This window comes from Xylaria bambusicola (assembly GCF_022495145.1).
Source record: "Xylaria bambusicola strain CBS 139988 unplaced genomic scaffold F5B22scaffold_17, whole genome shotgun sequence".
NCBI lineage: Eukaryota > Fungi > Ascomycota > Sordariomycetes > Xylariales > Xylariaceae > Xylaria > Xylaria bambusicola.
This window is the reverse complement of record NW_025953570.1, coordinates 113,842-135,653: the sequence shown is the minus strand read 5'-3', so window position 1 is coordinate 135,653 and position 21,812 is coordinate 113,842. Positions and strand designations below refer to the sequence as shown.

The window sequence follows — 21,812 nt, the reverse complement described above, 5'->3', positions numbered from 1 at the left end:
AGCTCCACCACATAAAGATAATGACGATTGAACCATTCCACACTTATCTGAGATAGAGATATATATAGGTACTATGTATGTAGTACCTACCGTAGTGTGCGTAGGTATGTAGATAGCAGCTTGGGTAGATCAGATCTTTCACATGCAGCAGCTTCAATTCATGAAACGCCTTTTCTTTTTCTTTTTACCCCTCCAAGACACCAACAGTACCTGCCTGAGCTGTCCCATACCATAAATAAAGCACAAAATACTTAGACCCAAGAATATACCAGATTCGGTTCTCAATTGCACATACCAGTACCGGTAGACCAGGACATCCTTGCGAACCAATCAAGTACACCATCTCCAACTACACCTCATTTCGTCCTCGCAAAGCCTACTCCAGCTCTTTCTCACAATGGCGGCTCCGGAACCGCCTAAGTCCGTCACAGCCCAGCTCGAGGCCTGGGGTAGTAAGTAGAATGAATAACCTCCCCACCACAAACAACACCCTCAAATATAACATCACCTACAGCCCGCTAACCACCTCCCACCTCTCCCCAGATTCCTCTCTGGCACCAACAGGCCTCGCAACCCTGATATCCGCCCTCCATCTACGTCCCGCACAGCCTCTCCCTCTCCTCTTCGTCCCCGTCCTGCTGTTCTCCAGCTACGCCAACCTGCAAGGGTTCAAGATCGACAGCGCGGGCGTGACCATGGCGGCGAGCGGGACATATGCGCTGCTGGCGCTGCGGCGCAAGCCCGTCGGTGGCCTCCGTGGCAAGTTCTCCGTGAGGGGGGCCGTGCGAGGCTCCGCCGTTGGCATTGGCCTTGTTAATGCGCTGGCGGCTGGTTGGGTATATGCTACAGGGAACCGTCAAACGGAGAAACAGTATAGAGAAGATAACCCCAGGTGGACATAGTAGTGTAGGAATACAGAAGTGTAGGGAGATGTACAATATTAATCATTAGCATTGGGGACCTGAATCCCGTGGTAAGGGGCATTTGTAATAATCACTTTGTACAACAACTGGCAAAGCTGCGATGTCTGGTATTGCAAATCGAAACTAGACTTGAATAGAGTCTGCAAGATGATGCACGATCATAAGGCAGGATCGCATCTAAAATCATATTGATACAGCTTTACATTACTCACTGTAAAGCGAAAAAGGAGACAAACAGACCTTGTTAATCTTCATGTCTTGCTCCCAATTGATACATGCAGGCAGGTTTTCAGTCTTGACAAGATGGAAACCAGCAACACATCTGTTTCAATGCTAAAACAGCCCCTCTCTTTAACGCCACGAGACACTTCAGCTCTTGATAGTCTCTGTTCCTATCCATACGCCGTCTGCAAGTTTGAAACCCAAAGCTTGCCATTCCTGACAAAAGAAAAGAAAAAGACCGCCGTCTGTACCCTCTATACCATCTATGTTGTACTCGGTGTTCCTGGGGCGATTTTTTCCAGACCTGTTCCGTATATCTCTGAACGTGCTTCTATGACAACTTGCTCAGCCTGATTGGACGAGTAGTCATGGTAGAAGTGCCGGTTTTGATGATTGTCGAAAAAATGTGGTCAACGTGACCATCCGTTGTAGCTAGTATGTACAACTCCTTCATGGTTTAGGTCGTTTTTGGGGCGTGGTTCTTGGACCTTGAATTTGCTCAAAGGATAGAAGGCAAAAAGAGTCAAGAGTGTCACAATAATAAACCCATAAAATCGACCCACGGTAGTAGGCGCCGCTGCTGATTGTGATGGACACAACAGATTCGTGAGTTCGAATTCAGCCAAATACTTTATATCCACCTCTCGTACTTTGGGTTCCGCGAAGGTTGCGTATTCATTGAGGATGTGTTTCATGTTCCATTGGCTGGACTTGCGAAGCACGCCAACCACACATCCAGTCCTATGTCGACCTTGGTTGCAGTGAATGAGCAGTGGGTAATTAGCACGGTCGGAGACCACTGCATGTATGGAACGCATCAGCTCGATGGGGATATCCTCTTTCTTGGTGCCAGCCATGTCGAAGATCTTGTGCGTGATTCTGTTCTCTTGAATGAATGCCTGATATCCATCTGGGATTTCCTTGTTGACCAGTGTTACAATAGTCTTCAGATTCAGACCTTGTATGAATGGATAATCTGGTGTCTGGGGGTAACCGCTCCTGTACAGGCCCTCAGATACTCTGGAAAAATTGATGGGAGTTTGATGAATTGTTTGTATGGGGTTTCCAGAAGCAATATGCTCCCCCCAAGTCTGCAGTTGCTGTGGAACGTGCACTGCGAGCAGGTCTTGTCTGGCGTCTGTGTCGTGTCCTTGGGAGGCTGCCTTGTTGTGTAGCCCGGATATACCGGGGTTGGGCTTGCCTTGGTAAGGCATGTCAGCCTCTCTATGCTGGCTATGGGCGAGACTGGAATTACCCATTCTCCGATATTCCGAGAATGATTAGTGATTATGGCGGCGGTTTGTGACTGCGGTCAATTGAGGTGCAGAGTAGGTAGTATAGAGTGTATCCCGGCGGCTGCTGGAGTCTGCTCTGTTACGGACCGTCTTCCAAGGGCCAGAGGCGTCAGGACAATGAGCCCAGAAGCAGAACACGTTGAGTAGCCTTGTTCAAGGTTGGGTAAAAAGTAGAATGCACAATGTCAACTTTGGTGAGTGGGAGAAGGGTGATGGGCAATGGAGGACCGAGGTTGATGATGTGGTGCAAAGCTGCGGGTTACAGCGAGTCGATCAGGGACAAGCCCATTTTTGTGAGATTCCTGGGTATCATGTTTGTTTACGTTGGATTGGCTTGGCTTGGGGAAGAAACGGACAGCGTGGATAGAAGGTTTGTGGGAAAAGGATGAGGTTGAAGTATAACAGGTGCGAGATGAAAATGAACTTGAAATGGGCAAAATGTAGTTGTCGCACTTCCGGTGTTTGCGCGCCCGCCCAGGTAAGCGTTGAAGCTAGCGGCTGTCCGGTGGTGCACTAAACTTGGAAGGGTTACCTAGGTGGTAGCGTGCCTTGTGCAGCGTGCCTGGGCAAAGGTGTAAGTAAGTAAAGCCGGGGTCACCTACCTACATAAGTAGTACTCGCTACAGACCTACATAGTGCATGTACTGTAAGGGCTTAACAAGGCTGGACTACGTACATGTTGTACATTAGGTAGTAACAACATGGAAGGGATTTAGGTACCGGTACCTCCAGGTATGCAGAGATTGTATGTAGAAGCATGTCGCTGAGCTGTACCTTCGGAGCCCTCCCTTTCCCCGGGCAAGTGATCTACTGCCATACACGTATTTCATCCCCTGTACTTGCTTGTACGTTAGGGAGGTGGTGCAGCCTCGCAGATCTTCTACACAGACTGCAAAAGAAAGAGAGGGAAGTTTCAAGTATAGGCATCATGGGAGTGAGTACTACCTATGTTGCGTAGAACCTCTGTAATATTTACATGTTGGGGGACATCCAGTATGAAAACAACATTGAGTGTAGGTACCGTAGTGTATACTAGGAAACGAAACCGAGCCGGCTCCGAATAGGTTTGACCGATCAACCCGAGCAATCCGCTTTGTTGTCCGTTGCTAGTGTACAGTGCTTACTTACATTTATGAGACGGGATAATACTGTAGACAGTGACGTAGCCTACCTACTGTAGATGAAAGTCAACATCCTACATAATCTCTGCTTGGACAATTAGCAAGTTTGGAAGACTAAACACGTATTGCCTAGACTCAGTTCAACTCCTCTCTAACCTATCTTGGTGTATAGCTGGGGCATCTTATATCTACATGTACAACATTATACAGAATTACAGTAGCGGACAGCCATCGACACAGCCATCGACACGACGCATCGGAGCCACTACCCGTGATGGCCAACCTCCACCTAGGTAGGATCTACATCATGCACACCGGCTATGAAAGGGACCTACAGCAAGTACACGTACCTATTCCCTACAGTGCTCGAGTAGGCAGGTTGTGGCAAAGCAACCTCAATGTATATGTAGACTTTACTTTAAAAAGCACCGCACGTGCGCATACTTACGCTCAATTTCTTGCATCTACAAGCACAAGAATCTGGATCAGAGAGATCTCGCTGCGCACGACCAATCAAAATGCGAATAAATGAATCTTGGCGATCAAATTCTGTCTGGTTTGGGAAAATACATCAGCCCATGAAGTCCATGGTCAATCTTGACAACAATGTTAGAGAGAGGACCAGAAGGACCTATTACCTCTATTTAGGGTCGTCAAATATCTGTTCCGCCTATTGAAAACAAGGTCAGGTTTCTAAATCACAGACCAACAGCAAAAGAGCCATGCGATAACTGCCTACCTATCTATCTAAATATTTACATGCACTTATCTCGCATCCATGATATAGCGAGGTTGTGTGGGGAGGCATGTTGGTCAGCGATGAATACTTAGGTAAGCTACAACACTGCCGCAATTCAAAATCATCGTATGACGATCAACCACGCGCTATCAAGTCCGCCCTTCAAGAACTACTACGAAAGGTTCCAGAGATTTCCTTCCGGAAAACCAATCAACTCAGCATCTACTCTCTCGATCATTCTATATATATATATATATACTGCACCCATCCGCTCCAAGTCTCTTGTTGGGTATTTAGTAGCCGACATGTAACAACATATACAAAGGCGGTCGACATACTAATAATCTCACGACATCCTAGTCAGAAAGGAGAGCCGGAGTTGAAAAAAAAAAAAAAAAAAGCTCTATACACCCTCTGTTTTGTTGTTGGGTGGTGGTGTCAGCGCTCGAGGTGTCATTGGCAACCTTGAAATTGCTTGCTACGTCAGTATGGAGTGAATGTATAGTACTGCTGATATAGGCTGAAATTGGCGGCTGCGTGGCACATTTACGTGGGCTCGCATGGGAAGAGGGTGGTCAGATCTCTAAATCCCGACCGCCTCCTCGATCGAGGCTCCTTGTTAGCCTGCCTCATTCCGCTGCTGGTAATTGAGTATCGGCAACCCACGTCCTTCCACTACCCGTCCAGTTTGTTCTAGAACACACACACGTGACAAAAGCGTGCCGCAGAACATCGACACCACACCTCACTTCAAGCACGTAATTTATTCCGTTAACCCATTGAAGTTTGCTATCCCAAAAAAATAATAAATCTACCGTGAGACACCTTGAAGGAAGAAAAGTAAAGGGAAAAGAAGAGGCGGAAAAAAGGGAAAGAAGGAAAGAAAATCAAAGACCCCGGTATTAGTCTGTTGCCGTAATCTGTTTGTCTCACCAACGCCGCCGCCGCCAGTTTGGTCCGTGAGGACACCCCCCGTATATTACCGTATCCGTACTTGTCGTGCTCACAAAGAAGCGGTAATCTCCATCCTGCCGCGTTTGCCAAGTCTGCCCGCCATTGGTCTGGCGGGAACACCACTCAGTGTTTCGTCGACCAACGCTACCACATCTTGTGCGCACCCGAATGACAAACTCCAGCCAGCCCCTCCGTGACCGTACGAATGAACAATCCTGCTCCCTGCTCTCCGAAGCTCCCGTTCTACCCTGACGTTGGACCCGCGGAATGGTCGTAGGCCCTGTGCCAATGGGTAGTCGGGGTCGAGCTGCGCATCCTTGAGCCCGGGCAAGAACTTTTCACATCGTTCCCGCATTCTGCGAATGATAGGGGTCTCTAACGTCAGATTCAGGTCCCACTCGCGGGGCTCAGTAATACCGCCTATGAGGAGAATGTTGTCATTCCGGGGCACTAAGAAGACGATTTCGTTTGACGAATGAGCCGCGTCTGCGGTAATTGTTAATGCGGCATTCAATTTGGGAAAGACTGTGCCGTCATTGATGACTCGGATAAGGCCGCCCCTGATAGGGTAGACGGTTGAGTCACCTGCAAGTGTCAAGCTTTGTAGCCCAGTACAGTTGACAATAACGTCGGCGTTGAACCTGGCTCGCAGCGAGTCTTCGATGTTGATGAGATCCTCTCGAATTGTCTCGGTGACAAAGCGAGCCCCTTTGCTCTCAACAAGCGACGTCAGCCAGTGCATGGCCTGATCAGTATCGATGACCGGGGCCATCAGTTCGTAAGCATCAACAGCACCATACGATGGGTCGACTCCTCTATCGTCGATGATGTCAGATCCTCTATAGAATCCTCTGACGCCGCTCGCCATTATCTCGGCCATCTTTGAAGCCTGTCTAGGATCCTCTTCAATCTTGCAGGGGAAAAAGAAATCAGACGGCATCATGCGCACACCCGATTCTCGGCTCACAGACGGGATGGAAGCAATCGCATCCCATATGTGGTAAGCCGTCATGCACCACCGTTTTGAGTGTGCCAAGGATATGGCATCTGTGTGTTGGCCGCAGACTGCCGGTGGGTATTCCCAAAGCGCGCCTGCTATCTGTGAGGTCAGGCGTTGCTCATCACTCGCCCATGCTTTGCTCAATATCGTGACACGGTAACCACGATCTAGCATAACCCATGCCCTATCCAAGAAATTAGTTAGCATCTATGATTGTCGTTCGTCTGTTCTGTCCCATAATCCACCCTTTTCGAATATCTGAAGCTTATGTTTTGAACTTACGATACAAGGCCAACGACACCTCCTCCTATAACAAGAATATGCGGCGAATTGCCTGATGGCTTTCTCAGGGGTTCCCTGAGGGGCGAGATGTCTCTTCCGAATGTAAGAGGCATGTTGCTTGCTGAGTTATTGAATCAAGAAGATGAATGGCGAATGGATATATAAGGTGCAAAGTAAGTTTATGATTTCGATGATGTGCTTGTTAAACAAGAGTGTTGTAGTGTTCACAAGAATGCGAGGAAATTCTCAGGCAGGGTTCAATGCCTGTTATATACACGAGAGAACATAAATTATCACAATAGCAAATGGAGCTACGTACTTATCTAGGTACGTTTCTTATTTCGACCCCCTTGCAGGCATGGGAGCCAACCGATGCTTTGTCATTCTACTTACGTTGAACCCGGTTCTGACGCGGGTACCTCTTCTCACGAAGAAGTTTCTCTACCTACACATATTTCCTATTATTCTCTGTGACTCAGCAGCGGTCAATCCGATTCGGTAATCTAAGCCGCCATGGGTAAGCGCCACGATTATAGCGGAACCGCTGACAGGTTGATGGGCACCAGCTTGATATCCTCGACCTCCAAGGTCTCCGTCAAAACATCATCTACCCAGCTCTCCATGTTCGGGAGAGTACCGTTGATTGCAACAAACGTCTTGACTCATCCTACGTCTAATTAAGGATAGCCCCGAATCAATATTTTGTCTCTGATCTTGTCTCTGCCTCTTGTACCTTGTTCGGTGTTGGCAACCAACAGCGGCACTCTAGACCGGCGTTACGGCCTTTACTAAACTCCAGCCCAAAACAAACAACCAGCGCAGTGTACTTTGTTCGACACCATGATTCCCAGGTATCACTTTCTCTTACTGATTATGAACCCAATTGGTTAGTGTGGCCATGGGCCACACATTGATCTATCAATGTTATTTCATCTTGTATAAAACGAAATGTAGCAAGACGGGTCAAGCAATCCGACTTTCATAATCCTGTCCGGATATTTGCTTCCAACGGCTCGCTTCCAGAATCTGTCTTGGGTCGCATACAACAACCTCATACCAGGGTTCTCATACCCTGTAGGAAATCACATTACACTGTTAGACAGCAAACATAGCCTAGAACGGCCTCAGTGTACACAGACGTTCTCAACTACCTTCTTGATACTCAAGAAACCACAATGGCCCCTGTAAGAAACGGTCACTTTACATATATAGTCACAATCGGCTATATGCCAACAGCCCCTTATCTATCATTGGACAAACTTGCGTTTATTATAGTGCCACCAACATACAGCACCCGCGGTTCTCCCTTTGCTTTGACCCTTTAGCAGCCCTAACTACACGTAATCCAGGGGGAACGACAACATCTTGATAACTCGTCCTTTGCTACTCACCATCAAGTATTAGCTTAATGATTCCTAGGTGCTCGTTTACTCATAACTGGTTAAGACAAAGAGGTCCAACTTCGCTACGTCCTCGCAACACAAGATTCACCTGGTAGCAATCAGTGTGACACTGTCTCGCGTCGGTGCAACATGGTGCAATAGGGGCCATCTTGATAAGTTACACGGCCGGGAGTTGTGGATCCGGGACCGAACCGGACAGCCAAGACCGGTAACATAAGGCGAATGCATTCTGAGCAATCTCGTAGATTACCCACAGTTGCCTATCACTCTTGCATAAGGCCCATCGTTCTGACCGCTCATTGTCAGCCTCCTCCGCCCAATTCGGCCCTGTCTCTCCGCCCTTCCGCCCTTACCCACGTTTCCGACCCAGACAAACGGCAAGCAATCTGGCATCCCACTCATTATACATCAATACCACCTCGTACCTTCAGCTCGATTTCCTCATGGATTCTAGCGTAATGCAACCTAGGTTAGTCTGACTTCCCCTCTTGGCAATTCGTAAGATCGGGTACGCGAATTTTCATATATTATTATTAGAATGAACCCGGGCTGATCATAGGACAGGGCTCTATGATTATTCGCCGGGCTCCGGTGATGATGACCCTTTGGGTCAGTCACTGAGGCTGCCTGTCAAAACTGCCCACCTACTTAGCTCCTCTGATACTTCCCATAATATCTTACTGCACTGTGTGTTTGACAGAAATACCATCTCGAAGTCCTATACCGCAGAACTTCTCCACGAAACTGTCACTCTGCTGCCAAAAATATCGGTGTGAGATCGCACCACATATGCCTTGCATCTCGACGACATGGCCTTGGCATTTCCGTAACCCAATTCCTGGGTCCGACTCAGAAAGGTGATACACGTGGCATCTCTGCAGTATCAGATGTACTGTAGCTTCGGCTAGGGGTCCAAGCCGAAGGTCTAGCTCAGCCCCTTATACTTCGGTTTGCTAGGCGATAACAACGAGCCAATCATTCGTCCAGGTTCGCGTGAGACTCGCAAACAAATCATGAAACCGCTGGCCCCCAAAAGCCTAACGAGAGTTTGTAGTAACGTAGTTACTAATACTTAATAGGACCGAGTCTGGTATAAAAACTACGTAACTGCTAGGCTTGCGAGAGTAATAGCTCTCTGCCCTGCGGGGGAGGGGGGGCTCTATCAGGTCCTTCGGGACAACCGCGCTAGCTAGGTATCTGATGGGATGATTATGTTCGGTGAAAGCTCCTTGAACATACTACTTCGGTGTATCGCTTCCTAGTGGCGGCGAATGAGGCGCCGAGAAGATCGGTATTCTGCAATGTCCTTTTTCTAGATGCTGCTAAGTATTGATACAATCCTTCTCACCTCATTTAACGACACGGGATGCTATTCCTACGAGGCAGATCAAGCAAGTATTTTCAGCTTCATTAGATTTTAAAAGTCACAAGGATATATCAGGAATATCATCATGTCTAGGCTACTATTGACTTGCCTTGTTATATGATTTTTAGGGGTAAGATTATTACATTATTAACCTACCGGGATAAGTATCATTAAGTCGTTCCTCACTTTGCGTCATTCTCAAGAGCTCGTTTCATTAGGGTAGCCATCTTCCCCTGGACGACATAACTCAACCACGAGATGGTGGAGAGTCATCGGGATCATGACAAACGCCTTCTGCTTCTGTATGATGAAAGCTATTCTTTTCACCTGTGCTCCCCCCATATCTTTCTCATATTTGCGCAGAAGGCCCTGAATCCCTCGAGTGAACGGGTTACCGTCCATAACTTCGGCAAATTCCTTGTCACTAGGGAGGATGTCAATACTGCAGGGTTGCTCAATATTTAAGCCACGCTCTTGCATTACACGCTGTATCAACGTCCTTGTGGTATCGTTGATAATATGATTAGCGCCTATGTATTTCCAGGTCTTAAGGTCTCCGCCGGCATCGAGGTAGTTGTCTACCATCATGTCGCGATAAAGCATCTTCGTATATCGGTCAAAGGGTCTGTGTCCGCCCATAAGTAACTCGACGTACATAGTAACATACGAACGTAGCTGGGGAGATGCTAGATACTGGCAAAGCACGTTGTCTCTAAGCATGATTCGATAATTAATGTACTCTGCGTTTTCGGGGACATTACCAGTGTATGGCTCCATGAATGCCGTGTCCCTTTTGGGGGCCGGACCCGGACCATCCCTGCGGAGCCCATACGCCTCAATTGGTTTTCTAGAGGAAGCTGCTGCATCGCCCTCTTTGGCCTTATCTTCAAAGAAACCTACGAGCTTGTTTACCATGGAAGCCATTGTTGAATGCGTTGTAACGCACCGAAGCGTATCGTTATCTGCAAGACCGACGGAATCCTCAACAGAGAGAATAAATCTACTTTATAATACAATTGAAGCCGCTCTTTGTTCATGAATAATAGACCTGCTCCAAACCAAGCCTTTGTTGTTAATCCTTCACTCTATACTTATGAATGTCATACCCTGTGCCGCTCCAAACCAAGCTTTTATTGTTGATCCTTCACTTTATACTTGTAAATGTTATAATTTGTGCCGCTCCAAACCAAGCCTTTGTTGTTAATCCTTCACCCTATACTTGTGAATGTCATAACCTGTGCCGCCGGCAAACAATACGCTTGCTCCGCGAGCAGGGGAAACGGCGATAATGCCAAAGCGCATGTTACATCACAAGGTGTAAGTACCTATACCGTCCAATGTAGAAGAGTACATCTATTGGTGATTATTGACAGCCTTGTTCTTTTGTGAAATTGTGATATCTCATCCTCCTCCCCATCCCTCTCATCCCTTGTTAGATGGATTTCGGCCTTAGGCTTTAGAACATACGCAAGCCACGATAACCGCTCGCATTCACGAGTTACGGCCTCAGCTGCGCCTGACAAACATGCAGACGTAACCATATCCTATGACTTACCTAGTTTTCCCCCAGCTATCTGGGCACTTAGCTTGACTACAACCTCATCCCTTCTCACGTTCCCTTGCCCTGCCCTGTCCTGGTATATCCCCATCCTCATCTCCGGTTCACCGTATTCTATCTACCTAGGTAAGTAATCAATGATGTGTTTTTGACGTCTCTCGTCCTCCTTCCGGCCTCACCGCTGCAATGCTGACTACGTATCTACCTACTTAGTAGATAGACACAAGGTACTAAATATATACACCTATATGTATGAGTGTGTGCATTCAGTATAGTCGCTTGTTTAGTCAGTCGGTCTGTCATACCGTTTATCTGACAGCTGCATGGGGCTTCAGCAATATTCGGTAGGGTAAAGTCAGCTACTGACGTTACCGAACCCCCGAAGATCGAGCTCGACGACGCCCGTGTGGCGTCAGTCACAACGCCCAATGAGCTGAGTAATACGATACTAGGACATGGGTGTCGGTAGTCTTGATCATGTAAGCCATGGATACCTAGATTATATGGGACTGGCTGGGTACCTATATATTTAACCTTGAAGTCTGAGCAGAGTCTGGGGCTCTAAGCCTGTTTACACTATATGCGTTATATCTCCGGTCGGATATAGGATGTGTCAAACTAGCATACGCACGCAGGTGCGTAATGGGGCAATTTGGTGTTGTAGTTTTTTTTGTTTTTTTTATGCCAACTACGGGTTGAAAAGGATGGGTATGAGATAAGAGTGAAGTTGTGGGGGGCGATGGACATAGTACGAATTTACTGTGAATAGTATTAGTAGCACTGTATGTGCATCATACCTATACAGTACTGCTTCTTAGGTGGGTAGTTATCACAAGATCATATCGAACACAGCATTCGTAGAGAAGCGGGGGCAGAAAAGGTATTTACTACATGTGCATTAGGTAAAAGGTCTAAACAAAGGCTCAATTGCCCTTTTGGAACTGTGTATGCTCAAAATTTGGAAAATTGCAGTTAAATTTACGTCATAGTTATGGCTCCGCAATCAAGTTCAACTGCTTCAAGGATATAGTAAGTACGAAGCTGAGCTTGAAACAGTAGGGCTGATGGCACATTAACTAAAGACGATGGTCTTTGTGCTTAGGCAACCTGGACAGATGCTAGCATCACCGCCAAGAATATACGGCATAACTGATCATTGCGTTTCCTTTGTGGCTGGTGAATAAAGCTTGGCCCACCAAGTCCTCCTACCTATTCACCACTTACGTATGAGAAGTCAGCTTTTTCCCAAGTCCAAGACGTAGCTAATTCACAGTGTGTCTTATCCGAACAGATCTAGAATCAACTGCCAAGCCCTATACAGACCGGCTACTCTATATATAGATAGATAGATATATATATGTAAGTCCTGTCCAGATCCTGTCTAAGGAATTAAGTACATATATCAGTTCAGCTGGGGAGTTGTGGCTGGGTAGCCGCGAGACCTGAATTAGGTTGGAGGAGGTTACCTCTTAAACTAAAGTTAACAAAGTACCTGCATACGTGCTGTACCCATCATGTGGTAGATCTATTCTGCCTGTTCACTGCAGGCAAGCATTCAAGTGTAAATACCTATATCTCTTACATATGTAGGTAGGTAAGGGTAGTATTCTACAGTAAGTTAAGATACGGCATCATACCATGCTGCTGGAACATGACATGCAAGGATTTCTGTAAGTATCTCTCTCTCTCTCTCTCTCAGCCCTCCTTTGCTGAATCCTCAAGGCACACTATCTATACCTACCTACCTGGGCAATCAGTTTTCATTGTTTCCATCGCATTCGTTAATCAGCCGGTTATGTAAGGATTTGAGGCTAGGTACAGTAGGTACCGTATTCCTTTCATCGACCTCGTCCTAGTATACATCCATCATCAGTATCTAGTACCGATGCAGTAGACGCTTGTTCTCTATGTTGTCCAGGTATTGATGACCTGCGGTTCGGTTGCAACGGCACCCGTCATCGCCCATTGCATCACTAGTGCAACCACTGTTAGCCCTGTTAGCCTGTCTCTGGCCTGTTATGGCGTTGTCCACCCCTCCCCCGCCAATGGCAACCGCCTGATCGCGAGAGAACTACCCCGCCAAAAACATCATCTCACCAAGAACCTCGTGCCGAGCCCTAACACGTCAAGTTTCTTACCTTACCTTACCTTACCTTGCCTTGCCTTACCTTACTTCCCTTACCTGCCGGCCCGCCTCATCTTGTCTGCTCATTTTTTTCTATTCTGCGAATTCTGCATATCCTGCTCACGTCAGTGCCCCTCTCGCCCGAAAGCAGTACTCGACGGGCCGTCTCTTCACCCTTACTCCGTCCGCAACTCTGGCTTAAGCTTGGTAGCCCGCCCGGAATACCACGCGAGTCTTAGACCATCCTATCAACATGGGTCTCCCTAGGCCCGGCTTTGGCAGCACTCTGCTGATTCTGGGGCTGATTCTGGTCTTGATGCCCACCAAGGTTGCCGCCTTTGGTGCTGGTAACATTCCTTCTATCGCCCAGGTTGAGGGCCACAACTGGCGGCATGGAGATATTGAGGATATGCTCAAGTAAGCTGCACCGCTGACCTTGGACGTGTAACACGTGTCGTGAACCCGCCCTGATATGTGACTGCAGAACTATTGCCTTCTTGCACGGCAAGAAGTGGACGACTCTCCTCGTCCAGAGGACCTATTTTGGCAATTGGCTGCGAGACTACTCGCAGGCTGTCGATGTAGGTAGTCTCAAGGGCGTAAATGCCGAGACCATTCGTATCCTCGTCTGGGTGCTCTCATTTCTGGCAAATGGCTATGCGACCGAAGAATTCGAGGTCACTGCCGAGCGATTGGGTGTCTATCGCCCAGAGGAGCACATTGACAACCCGCTTGGTTACGCGGACAACAAAGATGCCCGCGAGTTTGACCCCCGCCTCCGCGGGCTCGTCATGCCCGAAGAAACCCAAATTGACCCACACACGGGAATGAAGAACTACATCGCCAACGACCGTGGTAACTGGGCCACGAGCACAGGCTATCTCAAGTTTAGCTTTGAGCGCTGTATCCACTTTGGAAGGCTGTATACCAGTGGTTCCCATGGGAGAGGAAATGAGGACGACCTCTGCGAGGCATTGCGATGTCTTGGGCAAGCCCTTCACTGTATGGAGGATTTCAGCGCTCACAGTAACTATTGCGAGTTAGCTTTGCGTGAACTTGGCTATCACAATGTATTTGCTCATTGTGGGTCTGCTACTGAAATCAACCTCCACGGTCGCCGTGTCTTTCCTCTCGTGACTGGAACATTTGGCGGCGTCGATTTCTTGCATTCTGTCCTTGGCGAGGCCAACGATCACTTCACTCAATCAGAGGTCGATCAACTAGACATTGCCCTCAAGAACGTGGAAAACAGCAGCGGACCTAGTAGTGGTGGGGGTGGTACCCGGGGACTAGGGAGCAGTCTTTTCGGGGGTGGAGGAAGTGGCGCTTCTGACTTTATTTCACTTGTTGCTTCTCTACCCGGCATAGGGGGCGGAATGGCGTCAGAAGCCAGGGATCTAAAGCGAATGGCTCAGGAACAGGAGTCAAGAAACGTACGGAGCGGTACTTACTCTGGCACGCGATCGAACGCCAACGTTGTTCCTGGGATGAGCGAGGACTTCGATCCGGTCAAGGTTTCCAAGCAGGTCTATCCTATCCTAGCTTTCCGCGACAAGATCGTCAAATCGATCAATAGGGGAATTGCCAAAATCCCCGGACTTGAGAGCCTTCTAGAAAAGATTGGTGAGACACTTACCGCGTTTGTTCTGGGCCTTTTAGCCCCCTTTATCAGGCCTATCATCGCTGCGGTCACGAAGGCACTCAAAGAGGGTTCATCGGGTGTCATTAGTGCTAGCGCGCATTCGCAGTTGGAGCCTTGGACAAACCCCCATTGCTCGGACCCAACCCACTCTATGCTTTCCAAGGACCATTTCACCAATATACTGAACCCGTGTGCTGGACGGATTGCCACCACTATCCTCCAATACGTTGTTCCGTAAGTCGTTTCCTAGTCCGAATTATGTTCCCTGCTGACTATCTCTAGACGAATTCTATATGCCTGGGAGAATCCTGGGGTGCCTGTACAAGAAGTTATCAACGATGTTTGCAGAGCTTTTCACCATCCTGCTGCACGAGACGAACGAATTGAGATTCACAAAACCATGTTTGACACCGTACGGCAGTGGGCGAACGAGCATCCACGTCGCCATGATCTTGACCGTATTTTAGGGTCGGAATCGGTCCGTAATGGAAAGAATCACATTCAACAAACTGGAGAGAAAGGAGGCTCGCGCGGCCATTCACATGGTGGCGGTATCTTCGACGGCGGGATCCTCGAGCAGCTCGGTCATGGACGGCCCAAAGGGTCACTATGGGATCAATGTACAACCCGAGATATGGAAGCGATGGGTGCCAGCTCCAGTGCTCGTCCAGGATCAAGTGGTCGTCCGACTTCAAACTATTCTGAACGGCCCGGATCAGGATATGGTGGTGCACCACCGTCTCACTACCAATCCGGAGCAGGCTATCCAGGACACCAAAACCCTAGACCTCAGGGCGAAGCCGCAAGTTATTATACTGGGGTAGACCAAGCTCCTGGCCCCTCTCATCAACCACCCCCCTATCCTCCTGGCCCTGGATACGGTCCCAGTCACGGTCATGCTCATGGTTACCAAAACCAGGGATACAGTGGGCCCCCACCACCTCAGCAAGGCGGTTACCCTCCATACGGTCACCAGCAGCAGCAATGGGGAGGTGGTTACGGAAATCCTCCGTATCCCTATTAAATAGGTTGTGGATTGTTTGATAAGGGGGTGGCGTTAACGGATATATAGAAGTGGTAGGATAAAATGCCCTCAAAGGCTTGAGGAAGTAGTAAGAGTTGAAAACTGGACGACACGTATATCCTAGTAGCATGCTGTTATGTAATATCATTTTTTCCCCCTCAATGAACTCAGAATAGTCACAAACATGCATACACCTTATGACCTGCCCTACCCATGTCCACAGTTACCAGGTATAGGGTTATTGACATGAAGTCAAATGTATCAAGGGATGCCTGCCCATCGAGTTTGGCAGGTAAGGCACGAGGGCGGCTACCCTTCACTCCAATCATGGTACAGCAATCATTTTCAGCCATGTTTGTGAGAGGCAGTTCTGTGGTTAACGCATTGAAAACAGTAAATGGGATTCAAGCCATGTCTAGGTCGTGTTCGACGGGATAGGGCTTTGATGTCTGAGTAACGAGTCTCCTATTAGAACCGAATTCAAGGTCCGGGCCATTCTTAATACTCTACAAACAAGACGAACTCATAGACATGTCCAACTATTGCGCTCGCGTCTCTTAGTTCCTTTTTCATATTGTCCTTATCTCGAAACCTTTCTACTACGGCCGAAGTTACACTTATCAAACATACCAAATACCAAGCGAGGCAAACACAACCACACACACATACACATACATACACCATTACAAAATACCTATTGGCACATACCATAATGCCCGCGCCTCATCACCCGCCGCAACGCCCCGGGTCCCCAGACGTCACGATCGGCGTGCTGCCCTGGGGCTGCCGAATCCCGCTCGAACCGTACAGTCGATGGCCGCTTCGCACGGTCGTCGCGCACGACGTCTCTTCGTGTCGGTGCAAGCGGAAGAACCAAGCCGACAAGGATAAAGCCGGTCAGTATACCTCGAAGGGTGGAGACGGAGACAGGGACGACGCGGAAGTCGTCCGCCATTTCCTCTTCTGGGTCGCCCACGAGTACTATTATAAGGTCGATCCGGAGAAATACACCGCCCTCGCGTGTCATGAGATGATCAAGAGACAGGCGGAGCGGCTTGGACTGGAGTTGGGCGGGAAGCGCATTTGGGATATATATGGGGATTGCGCGGTGCGGGAGTAGGTGTTGGTAAGGGTTTGTGTGGGATTGGGGATGGGTGGATTTTGTGTAAATTGGTTTGATGAGCTTAGTGTTGGTGATAAAAAGCATCCTCAAGTATAAGTGACATTAGAGTGATCAAATGTCCAAGTTAGATGCGAGACAAAAGTAGTTTTGGGAAGGCATCACGAGTAAAAGGAGATGTTGGTATTTCTCGCATTGGAGAAGATGGAGCTTGAGCTCAAACACCCTCTATATCCAGGTCTCTAGTTGTTGCGCAACGGCTTCGACTTTTACAGCTCGACGTATCTGCCGATTGAAATTAAGTGCGTAATAATTTTTTTATATTTCCTATGATGATTTTGACTTGCCACTCTTGGGAACGGATGGCGAAGCAGCTTTTAAAAGTTCCTCCGCGCCGAACTCTTCTCGTAATATCGCGAGGTTTTGCTGCCATCGCAACCACGCCATGCCCTGCATAAGGCTATCGGTAAGATCGTCCAACTTTGCATCGAGGACCTTTAGCTCCTCCCCGTACTCCTCTTTATCATATTTCGGGGGCCTTCCACGACCTTGAGGGTTGTACGGCGCCCTTTTCTTATACGCGCGTATCATTTGACGCGCCAGCTTGGTACCCGGTTCTATCACGTCGTCGCCTTCGCCAAGCCAGTGCGTCAAGGTCTCAATCTTCATTTTCTTTATGTTGGCTTTGAGCACCTTAGGTGACGGTGGCTCCTCGTCCGCGGCAAGAAATAATTTTGCCACGGCCTCGGGCCGTACGGAAGTCACTTCCCCCTCGTAGACGCCGACACCGCGTAGGGCCTGTAGCGAAGCATGAAGCATGGCTTCCAGCGTGTTTACACGTACCGTCCATTCCAGGATGGAAGCTGAGCTCTGGGTGCGCCACCGCTGCCGCTCGATGAGTATGTGGGTTGGCACTGGGGACATGCACAACACTGTGTTCTGTAGGAAGTCGTTGGTTATCTTCGCCATTTTGGCTGGGGAGAAAACGTCTTCCTCTCTTGGTTCCTCATCTTCGACCGCGGCGGAATCTACCGCAGACGTTTGGGCGTCGACAAGCGAGAGACGTTCCCAGTGATGCAGCGTGATGGAAGGCGGCCTAGCGGCCGGGCCTAGGACCTGGCCAGATGGGCTAACAATAGTAACCTCCTTCTTGCGGGAATAATATCTGGTAAATGGAGAGGCTGAGGCGGGAGTCATCAGGCTGAAGGCGAGGTTGCGGATGCCAAGATCGATACTGAGAACCACAGGCTCATCGTCGGATGATGTTGGCGGCGCGGCGGCGGCGCGGGCCAGACGTGCGCTAATTTCGGCCTTGTTCCCTCCTACATTCAGGCCACAGAGGAGAGCGAGACGCTGGAGGCTCTTCGCTTTTAGCGACGACCATGATGCGGCTTGTGAGACGGAAGAAGTGGCCATCGTTATGACGTGAAGCGGGTAGCTTGGACGGGGTCACGTCTCGCGTCTTGCGTCTTGCGTCTCAGCTTTGCCTCCCTCCCCTACGCGAGCGTACCTAGCACGACTTGTGAGCTGCTATGAGGCAGCTGTTCAGGGTGTAGCTCTAGTTGACAGGGTGGAAATCGCAATTGCGTTACATTTATTTAGGACCTATTTGGTCTATTGGGACTCGCTATCAACAGCCGGAGAGGTTTGTGGTGGAGGCGCCTAAGAGCATAACCACATGCACCCCTGCCAGATCTCTTGGATTTGATCTTCAGGGTCCACCACACCGAGTCTCTCTATGTGTACAGCTTTTTCTCCCACCTTTACAAACGAGAAGTCCGCAGTTCCGCGCGACCTCCAGATTTCAAACTAATAAATTGCAATCTTGTCATCTATGCCCGGCATAGATGAATATTGATTGGCCTCTTGTATGCTAATTGTACTGTTATATGCCACTGCATGCTGCTGTTGCACTGCCAGATCCTGCTCTGGTAAATCCTACCTCGATCTGACGTGCATATGATTAATAAGGTTCCGATCGCATGTCTAATACTCGATACCTTTTTTATACTAGGTCAACTTCAGTATATGCCTAGGTTAACCGACTAATCGCTTTGGAATCAACGTCCCAGCCAAGCAGACCTTGCACTATCCGATGTCGTGATCATTCTAGACTTGTAATTGCACTTGCAACTGGATCTGCGCATTGCAAGGCGCAGGGCGCAAGGTAAAGTTCTGTCTAGCCATCTAGGTTAGCTGGCTTTCATAGTAGAATCGATGGTGGAATCAATAGTAGAATCGGGATCGGAGGCGGAGACACACACACGGCGCAGCGCCGAAAAAAACACTTTACTAAGCCAGCTGCCGCTTTCTTATCAATCAATGCTCCCATGCCTTCCATTTGAGCCATTTCGAGCCATTCACCGTCCACATCCCGAGACAACCCTGAAAAAAAGACGTCACCCCGCTTACTGCGCCGGCTCCCCTCCCCCACCAAGACCAAGCACTGCATATCTCGTGCATACGCCCCTCGCCTGCCTTAATTCTTTGTTTATACTTCGGCCGCCTCTCCGCTCCGCTCCGCTTCGTCTCTCATCACGAAATCCTATATAAATGCACGCCTTGGTCTTGCTCGGCAGGCTCACCGCTGCATCAACACCTGTCTCTGCATCTTCTACTCTCTGTGTCCCTACAATCGCCAAGATTCAGTTCTCAAAGACCGCCGTATCCCGCATAACCTCTCTGTCAAGACAATTCTCCTCGTCTTCGCGCATCATGGCTCCTATTTCCAAGGAGACTGATTTCCTCGTCATTGGCGGTGGTAGCGGTGGCCTCGGTGCCGCTCGCATGGCCAGCGGGAAGTTTGGCGCCAAGGCCATGATCGTCGAGTCCAGCAGATTGGGAGGCACATGTGTAAATGTCGGGTAAGCATTGTTCTACCCGATATCGAAACTACCCAAGACGTGTAAAGTTCTAACATACGTGCTCCCTCCAAAATAGCTGTGTACCCAAAAAAGTCACATTCAACGCTGCCGCCCTCTCAGAAGCCATACACGACAGCAAAGCCTATGGATTCAACGTCAAAGAGGCGGCGCCCTTCGACTGGCCTACTTTCAAAGAGAAGCGAGACGCCTATATAAAACGGCTGAACGGTATCTACGAGCGGAACCTGGCCAACGACAAGATCGAGTACGTTCACGGCCGCGCAAAGTTGCTGTCCAAGAATGACGTCGAGATTACTTTGGATGACGGCACGAAGACCAAGGTACGCGCCAACCGAATTCTAATCGCCGTTGGCGGTCGTCCTGCCAGCTTCCCGGACATTCCGGGCGCCGATTACGGCATCAACAGCGACGGCTTTTTCGACATTGCGACTCTACCAAAGAAGGTTGTCCTCGTCGGCGCCGGGTACATCGCTGTCGAATTCGCCGGCATGTTCAACGCCCTCGGCGTTGAGACACATCTCTTCATCCGCCATAAGACCTTTTTGCGCCACTTCGACCCTATGATCCAGGAAGGCGTCACCGCAGAGTACGAGCGCCTGGGAGTGCACCTACACAAGGAGTCGACGCAGACGCGTGTGGACAAGGACTCCGCCACCGGCAAGCTTACGATACACTACAAGGACAGCAATGGCGAGGGCCAGGTATCAGACGCCGACCATCTCATCTGGGCTATTGGTCGCGTGCCTGAGACGGACCACCTGGGTCTCGAGAACGCAGGCGTGAAGACGAACCAAACCGGCCACGTCGTCTCCGACGATTTCCAAAACACCTCGGTCGACAACATCTTCGCGCTAGGCGATGTATGCGGCAAAGCCGAGCTGACGCCCGTCGCCATCGCCGCCGGTCGGCGTCTCGCAGAGCGCCTCTACGGGCCGGCGGAAGTCTTCGCCAACGCGCACCTCGACTACTCCAACATCCCCAGCGTCGTCTTCTCGCACCCGGAGGTCGGCGCCATCGGGCTGACGGAGCCCGAGGCCGTCGAGAAGTACGGCCGCGAGAACCTCAAGATCTACAAGACGAGCTTCACGGCCATGTACTACGCCATGATGGACCCGTCCGAGAAGGGCCCGACCAAGTACAAGGTCATCTGCGTCGGGCCCGAGGAGAAGGTCGTCGGCATGCACATCATGGGCCTCGGATCCGGCGAGATGCTGCAGGGCTTCGGCGTCGCCATGAAGATGGGCGCCACCAAGAAGGACCTCGATTCCTGCGTTGCCATCCACCCCACGAGCGCCGAGGAACTAGTCACGCTCAAATAAAAGAGGGGACAGAATAACCCATTAGTTAGGAGGGGTCCTTCACGAGAGATATGAATAAATAAAATAGTAATTCACAAGAAAAGTATATAGGACGTAATACGGTTGATGTGACCCAAGAAAATAGGAGCGTCAAAACATACTATACCTCCAAGGATACATGAAATCTTGAAAAAGGGGCCATATCAGACATACATGCATTTTTGTATACATGTACCTTCCAATAGACAAAGCGAGCAAGCAACTACCTAGAGCACGTCTTGCAGCGTTTCAAAATTCACGTACCGCTACCCTAGATATGGAAATGAAAGGGGCAATAGACAAGAGATAAATCAAAATAAACGAGTTTTCACAAAATAGAGGGAACACATGATGATGAAGTATCAAACCTTAGTTCTCTGACTAAATGACAGGTAGTTTGATGATTGTTGACGTTTACTATTGAGACATTATGATTTGGCACATTCGCATTATCTCCTCCTTCCCTGTGTCTCCTCTTCCCTCTTGCTCTCATGCAAATAACGCCACGCCCGTCTTTGCTTTCCCTCAAAAATCAAAACCTAATGCCTCACCAGCACCTATAGCGGAAAGAAAACAACCAACCAGTTCTATTTCTTTTGAACGCCTTACGAGGAATGCTGGTCCTTTCCCGCAGTCCGTGATGCTATTACTTACTACCTGGCAGGAAACCAACCTTCATATTGCGTGTCCAGGATTCCAAGGGTATATGCAATGTCTCTATTAGGAAGAATGGACTTTCCATGCCCATTTGTTGAGAATATGTATAATGACTCGCGACGGGGAGTGCTAAGCGTAGTGGCTAGGCAATCGCGACAT

The 21,812-nt window shown here is 49.2% G+C and overlaps 8 protein-coding genes across 8 annotated transcripts; 4 read left to right on the top strand and 4 right to left on the bottom strand.

The window, feature by feature from the left end:
• Window positions 1-2: 2 nt before the first annotated feature.
• On the top strand, window positions 3-1,064 carry F5B22DRAFT_115313 (uncharacterized protein). The gene is made up of 2 exons (XM_047968825.1): window positions 3-452; window positions 544-1,064. The coding sequence occupies exons 1-2, from the start codon at window positions 398-400 to the stop codon at window positions 900-902; spliced, it is 414 nt and encodes a 137-aa protein (XP_047831366.1). The 5' UTR covers window positions 3-397; the 3' UTR covers window positions 903-1,064.
• A 491-nt stretch (window positions 1,065-1,555) lies between these two features.
• F5B22DRAFT_645893 (tyrosine phosphatase family-domain-containing protein) lies at window positions 1,556-2,359 on the bottom strand (the record flags this gene model as incomplete). The annotated part of the gene is made up of 1 exon (XM_047978655.1): window positions 1,556-2,359. One exon carries the CDS (start codon window positions 2,357-2,359, stop codon window positions 1,556-1,558), a length of 804 nt encoding a protein of 267 aa, XP_047831365.1.
• Window positions 2,360-5,303: 2,944 nt separating this feature from the next.
• Window positions 5,304-6,649, bottom strand: F5B22DRAFT_635893 (nucleotide-binding domain-containing protein; the record flags this gene model as incomplete). Its single annotated transcript, XM_047977210.1, has 2 exons — window positions 5,304-6,438; window positions 6,537-6,649. 2 exons carry the CDS (start codon window positions 6,647-6,649, stop codon window positions 5,304-5,306), a joined length of 1,248 nt encoding a protein of 415 aa, XP_047831364.1.
• Window positions 6,650-9,377: 2,728 nt separating this feature from the next.
• Window positions 9,378-10,299, bottom strand: F5B22DRAFT_654909 (uncharacterized protein). The gene has a single exon (XM_047979852.1). The coding sequence runs from the start codon at window positions 10,227-10,229 to the stop codon at window positions 9,504-9,506; it is 726 nt and encodes a 241-aa protein (XP_047831363.1). The 5' UTR covers window positions 10,230-10,299; the 3' UTR covers window positions 9,378-9,503.
• Window positions 10,300-12,849: 2,550 nt separating this feature from the next.
• On the top strand, window positions 12,850-15,761 carry F5B22DRAFT_115168 (heterokaryon incompatibility Het-C). Its single transcript, XM_047968824.1, has 3 exons — window positions 12,850-13,405; window positions 13,473-14,864; window positions 14,913-15,761. Exons 1-3 carry the CDS (start codon window positions 13,242-13,244, stop codon window positions 15,652-15,654), a joined length of 2,298 nt encoding a protein of 765 aa, XP_047831362.1. The 5' UTR covers window positions 12,850-13,241; the 3' UTR covers window positions 15,655-15,761.
• A 208-nt stretch (window positions 15,762-15,969) lies between these two features.
• On the top strand, window positions 15,970-16,981 carry F5B22DRAFT_115158 (uncharacterized protein). The gene is made up of 2 exons (XM_047968823.1): window positions 15,970-15,984; window positions 16,049-16,981. The coding sequence occupies exon 2, from the start codon at window positions 16,367-16,369 to the stop codon at window positions 16,772-16,774; it is 408 nt and encodes a 135-aa protein (XP_047831361.1). The 5' UTR covers window positions 15,970-15,984; window positions 16,049-16,366; the 3' UTR covers window positions 16,775-16,981.
• F5B22DRAFT_115131 (mitochondrial resolvase Ydc2) lies at window positions 16,982-18,638 on the bottom strand. The gene has a single exon (XM_047968822.1). The coding sequence runs from the start codon at window positions 18,188-18,190 to the stop codon at window positions 17,102-17,104; it is 1,089 nt and encodes a 362-aa protein (XP_047831360.1). The 5' UTR covers window positions 18,191-18,638; the 3' UTR covers window positions 16,982-17,101.
• Window positions 18,639-18,680: 42 nt separating this feature from the next.
• Window positions 18,681-21,342, top strand: F5B22DRAFT_115109 (putative glutathione protein). Its single transcript, XM_047968821.1, has 2 exons — window positions 18,681-19,638; window positions 19,715-21,342. Exons 1-2 carry the CDS (start codon window positions 19,328-19,330, stop codon window positions 20,976-20,978), a joined length of 1,575 nt encoding a protein of 524 aa, XP_047831359.1. The 5' UTR covers window positions 18,681-19,327; the 3' UTR covers window positions 20,979-21,342.
• Window positions 21,343-21,812: the final 470 nt, after the last annotated feature.

What these genes read in the sequence shown, in the direction of transcription:
- F5B22DRAFT_115313 (XM_047968825.1), top strand. Translation starts at nt 398, where the DNA reads ATGGCGGCTCCGGAACCGCCTAAGTCCGTCACAGCCCAGCTCGAGGCC. An exon ending in CCAGCTCGAGGCCTGGGGTA is followed by an intron (nt 453 to 543) that starts GTAAGTAGAATG and finishes ACCTCTCCCCAG; the next exon opens with ATTCCTCTCTGGCACCAACA.
- F5B22DRAFT_654909 (XM_047979852.1), bottom strand. Translation starts at nt 10,229, where the DNA reads ATGGCTTCCATGGTAAACAAGCTCGTAGGTTTCTTTGAAGATAAGGCC.
- F5B22DRAFT_115168 (XM_047968824.1), top strand. Translation starts at nt 13,242, where the DNA reads ATGGGTCTCCCTAGGCCCGGCTTTGGCAGCACTCTGCTGATTCTGGGG. An exon ending in GATATTGAGGATATGCTCAA is followed by an intron (nt 13,406 to 13,472) that starts GTAAGCTGCACC and finishes ATGTGACTGCAG; the next exon opens with AACTATTGCCTTCTTGCACG. An exon ending in ATCCTCCAATACGTTGTTCC is followed by an intron (nt 14,865 to 14,912) that starts GTAAGTCGTTTC and finishes GACTATCTCTAG; the next exon opens with ACGAATTCTATATGCCTGGG.
- F5B22DRAFT_115158 (XM_047968823.1), top strand. Translation starts at nt 16,367, where the DNA reads ATGCCCGCGCCTCATCACCCGCCGCAACGCCCCGGGTCCCCAGACGTC.
- F5B22DRAFT_115131 (XM_047968822.1), bottom strand. Translation starts at nt 18,190, where the DNA reads ATGGCCACTTCTTCCGTCTCACAAGCCGCATCATGGTCGTCGCTAAAA.
- F5B22DRAFT_115109 (XM_047968821.1), top strand. Translation starts at nt 19,328, where the DNA reads ATGCACGCCTTGGTCTTGCTCGGCAGGCTCACCGCTGCATCAACACCT. An exon ending in GGCACATGTGTAAATGTCGG is followed by an intron (nt 19,639 to 19,714) that starts GTAAGCATTGTT and finishes CCTCCAAAATAG; the next exon opens with CTGTGTACCCAAAAAAGTCA.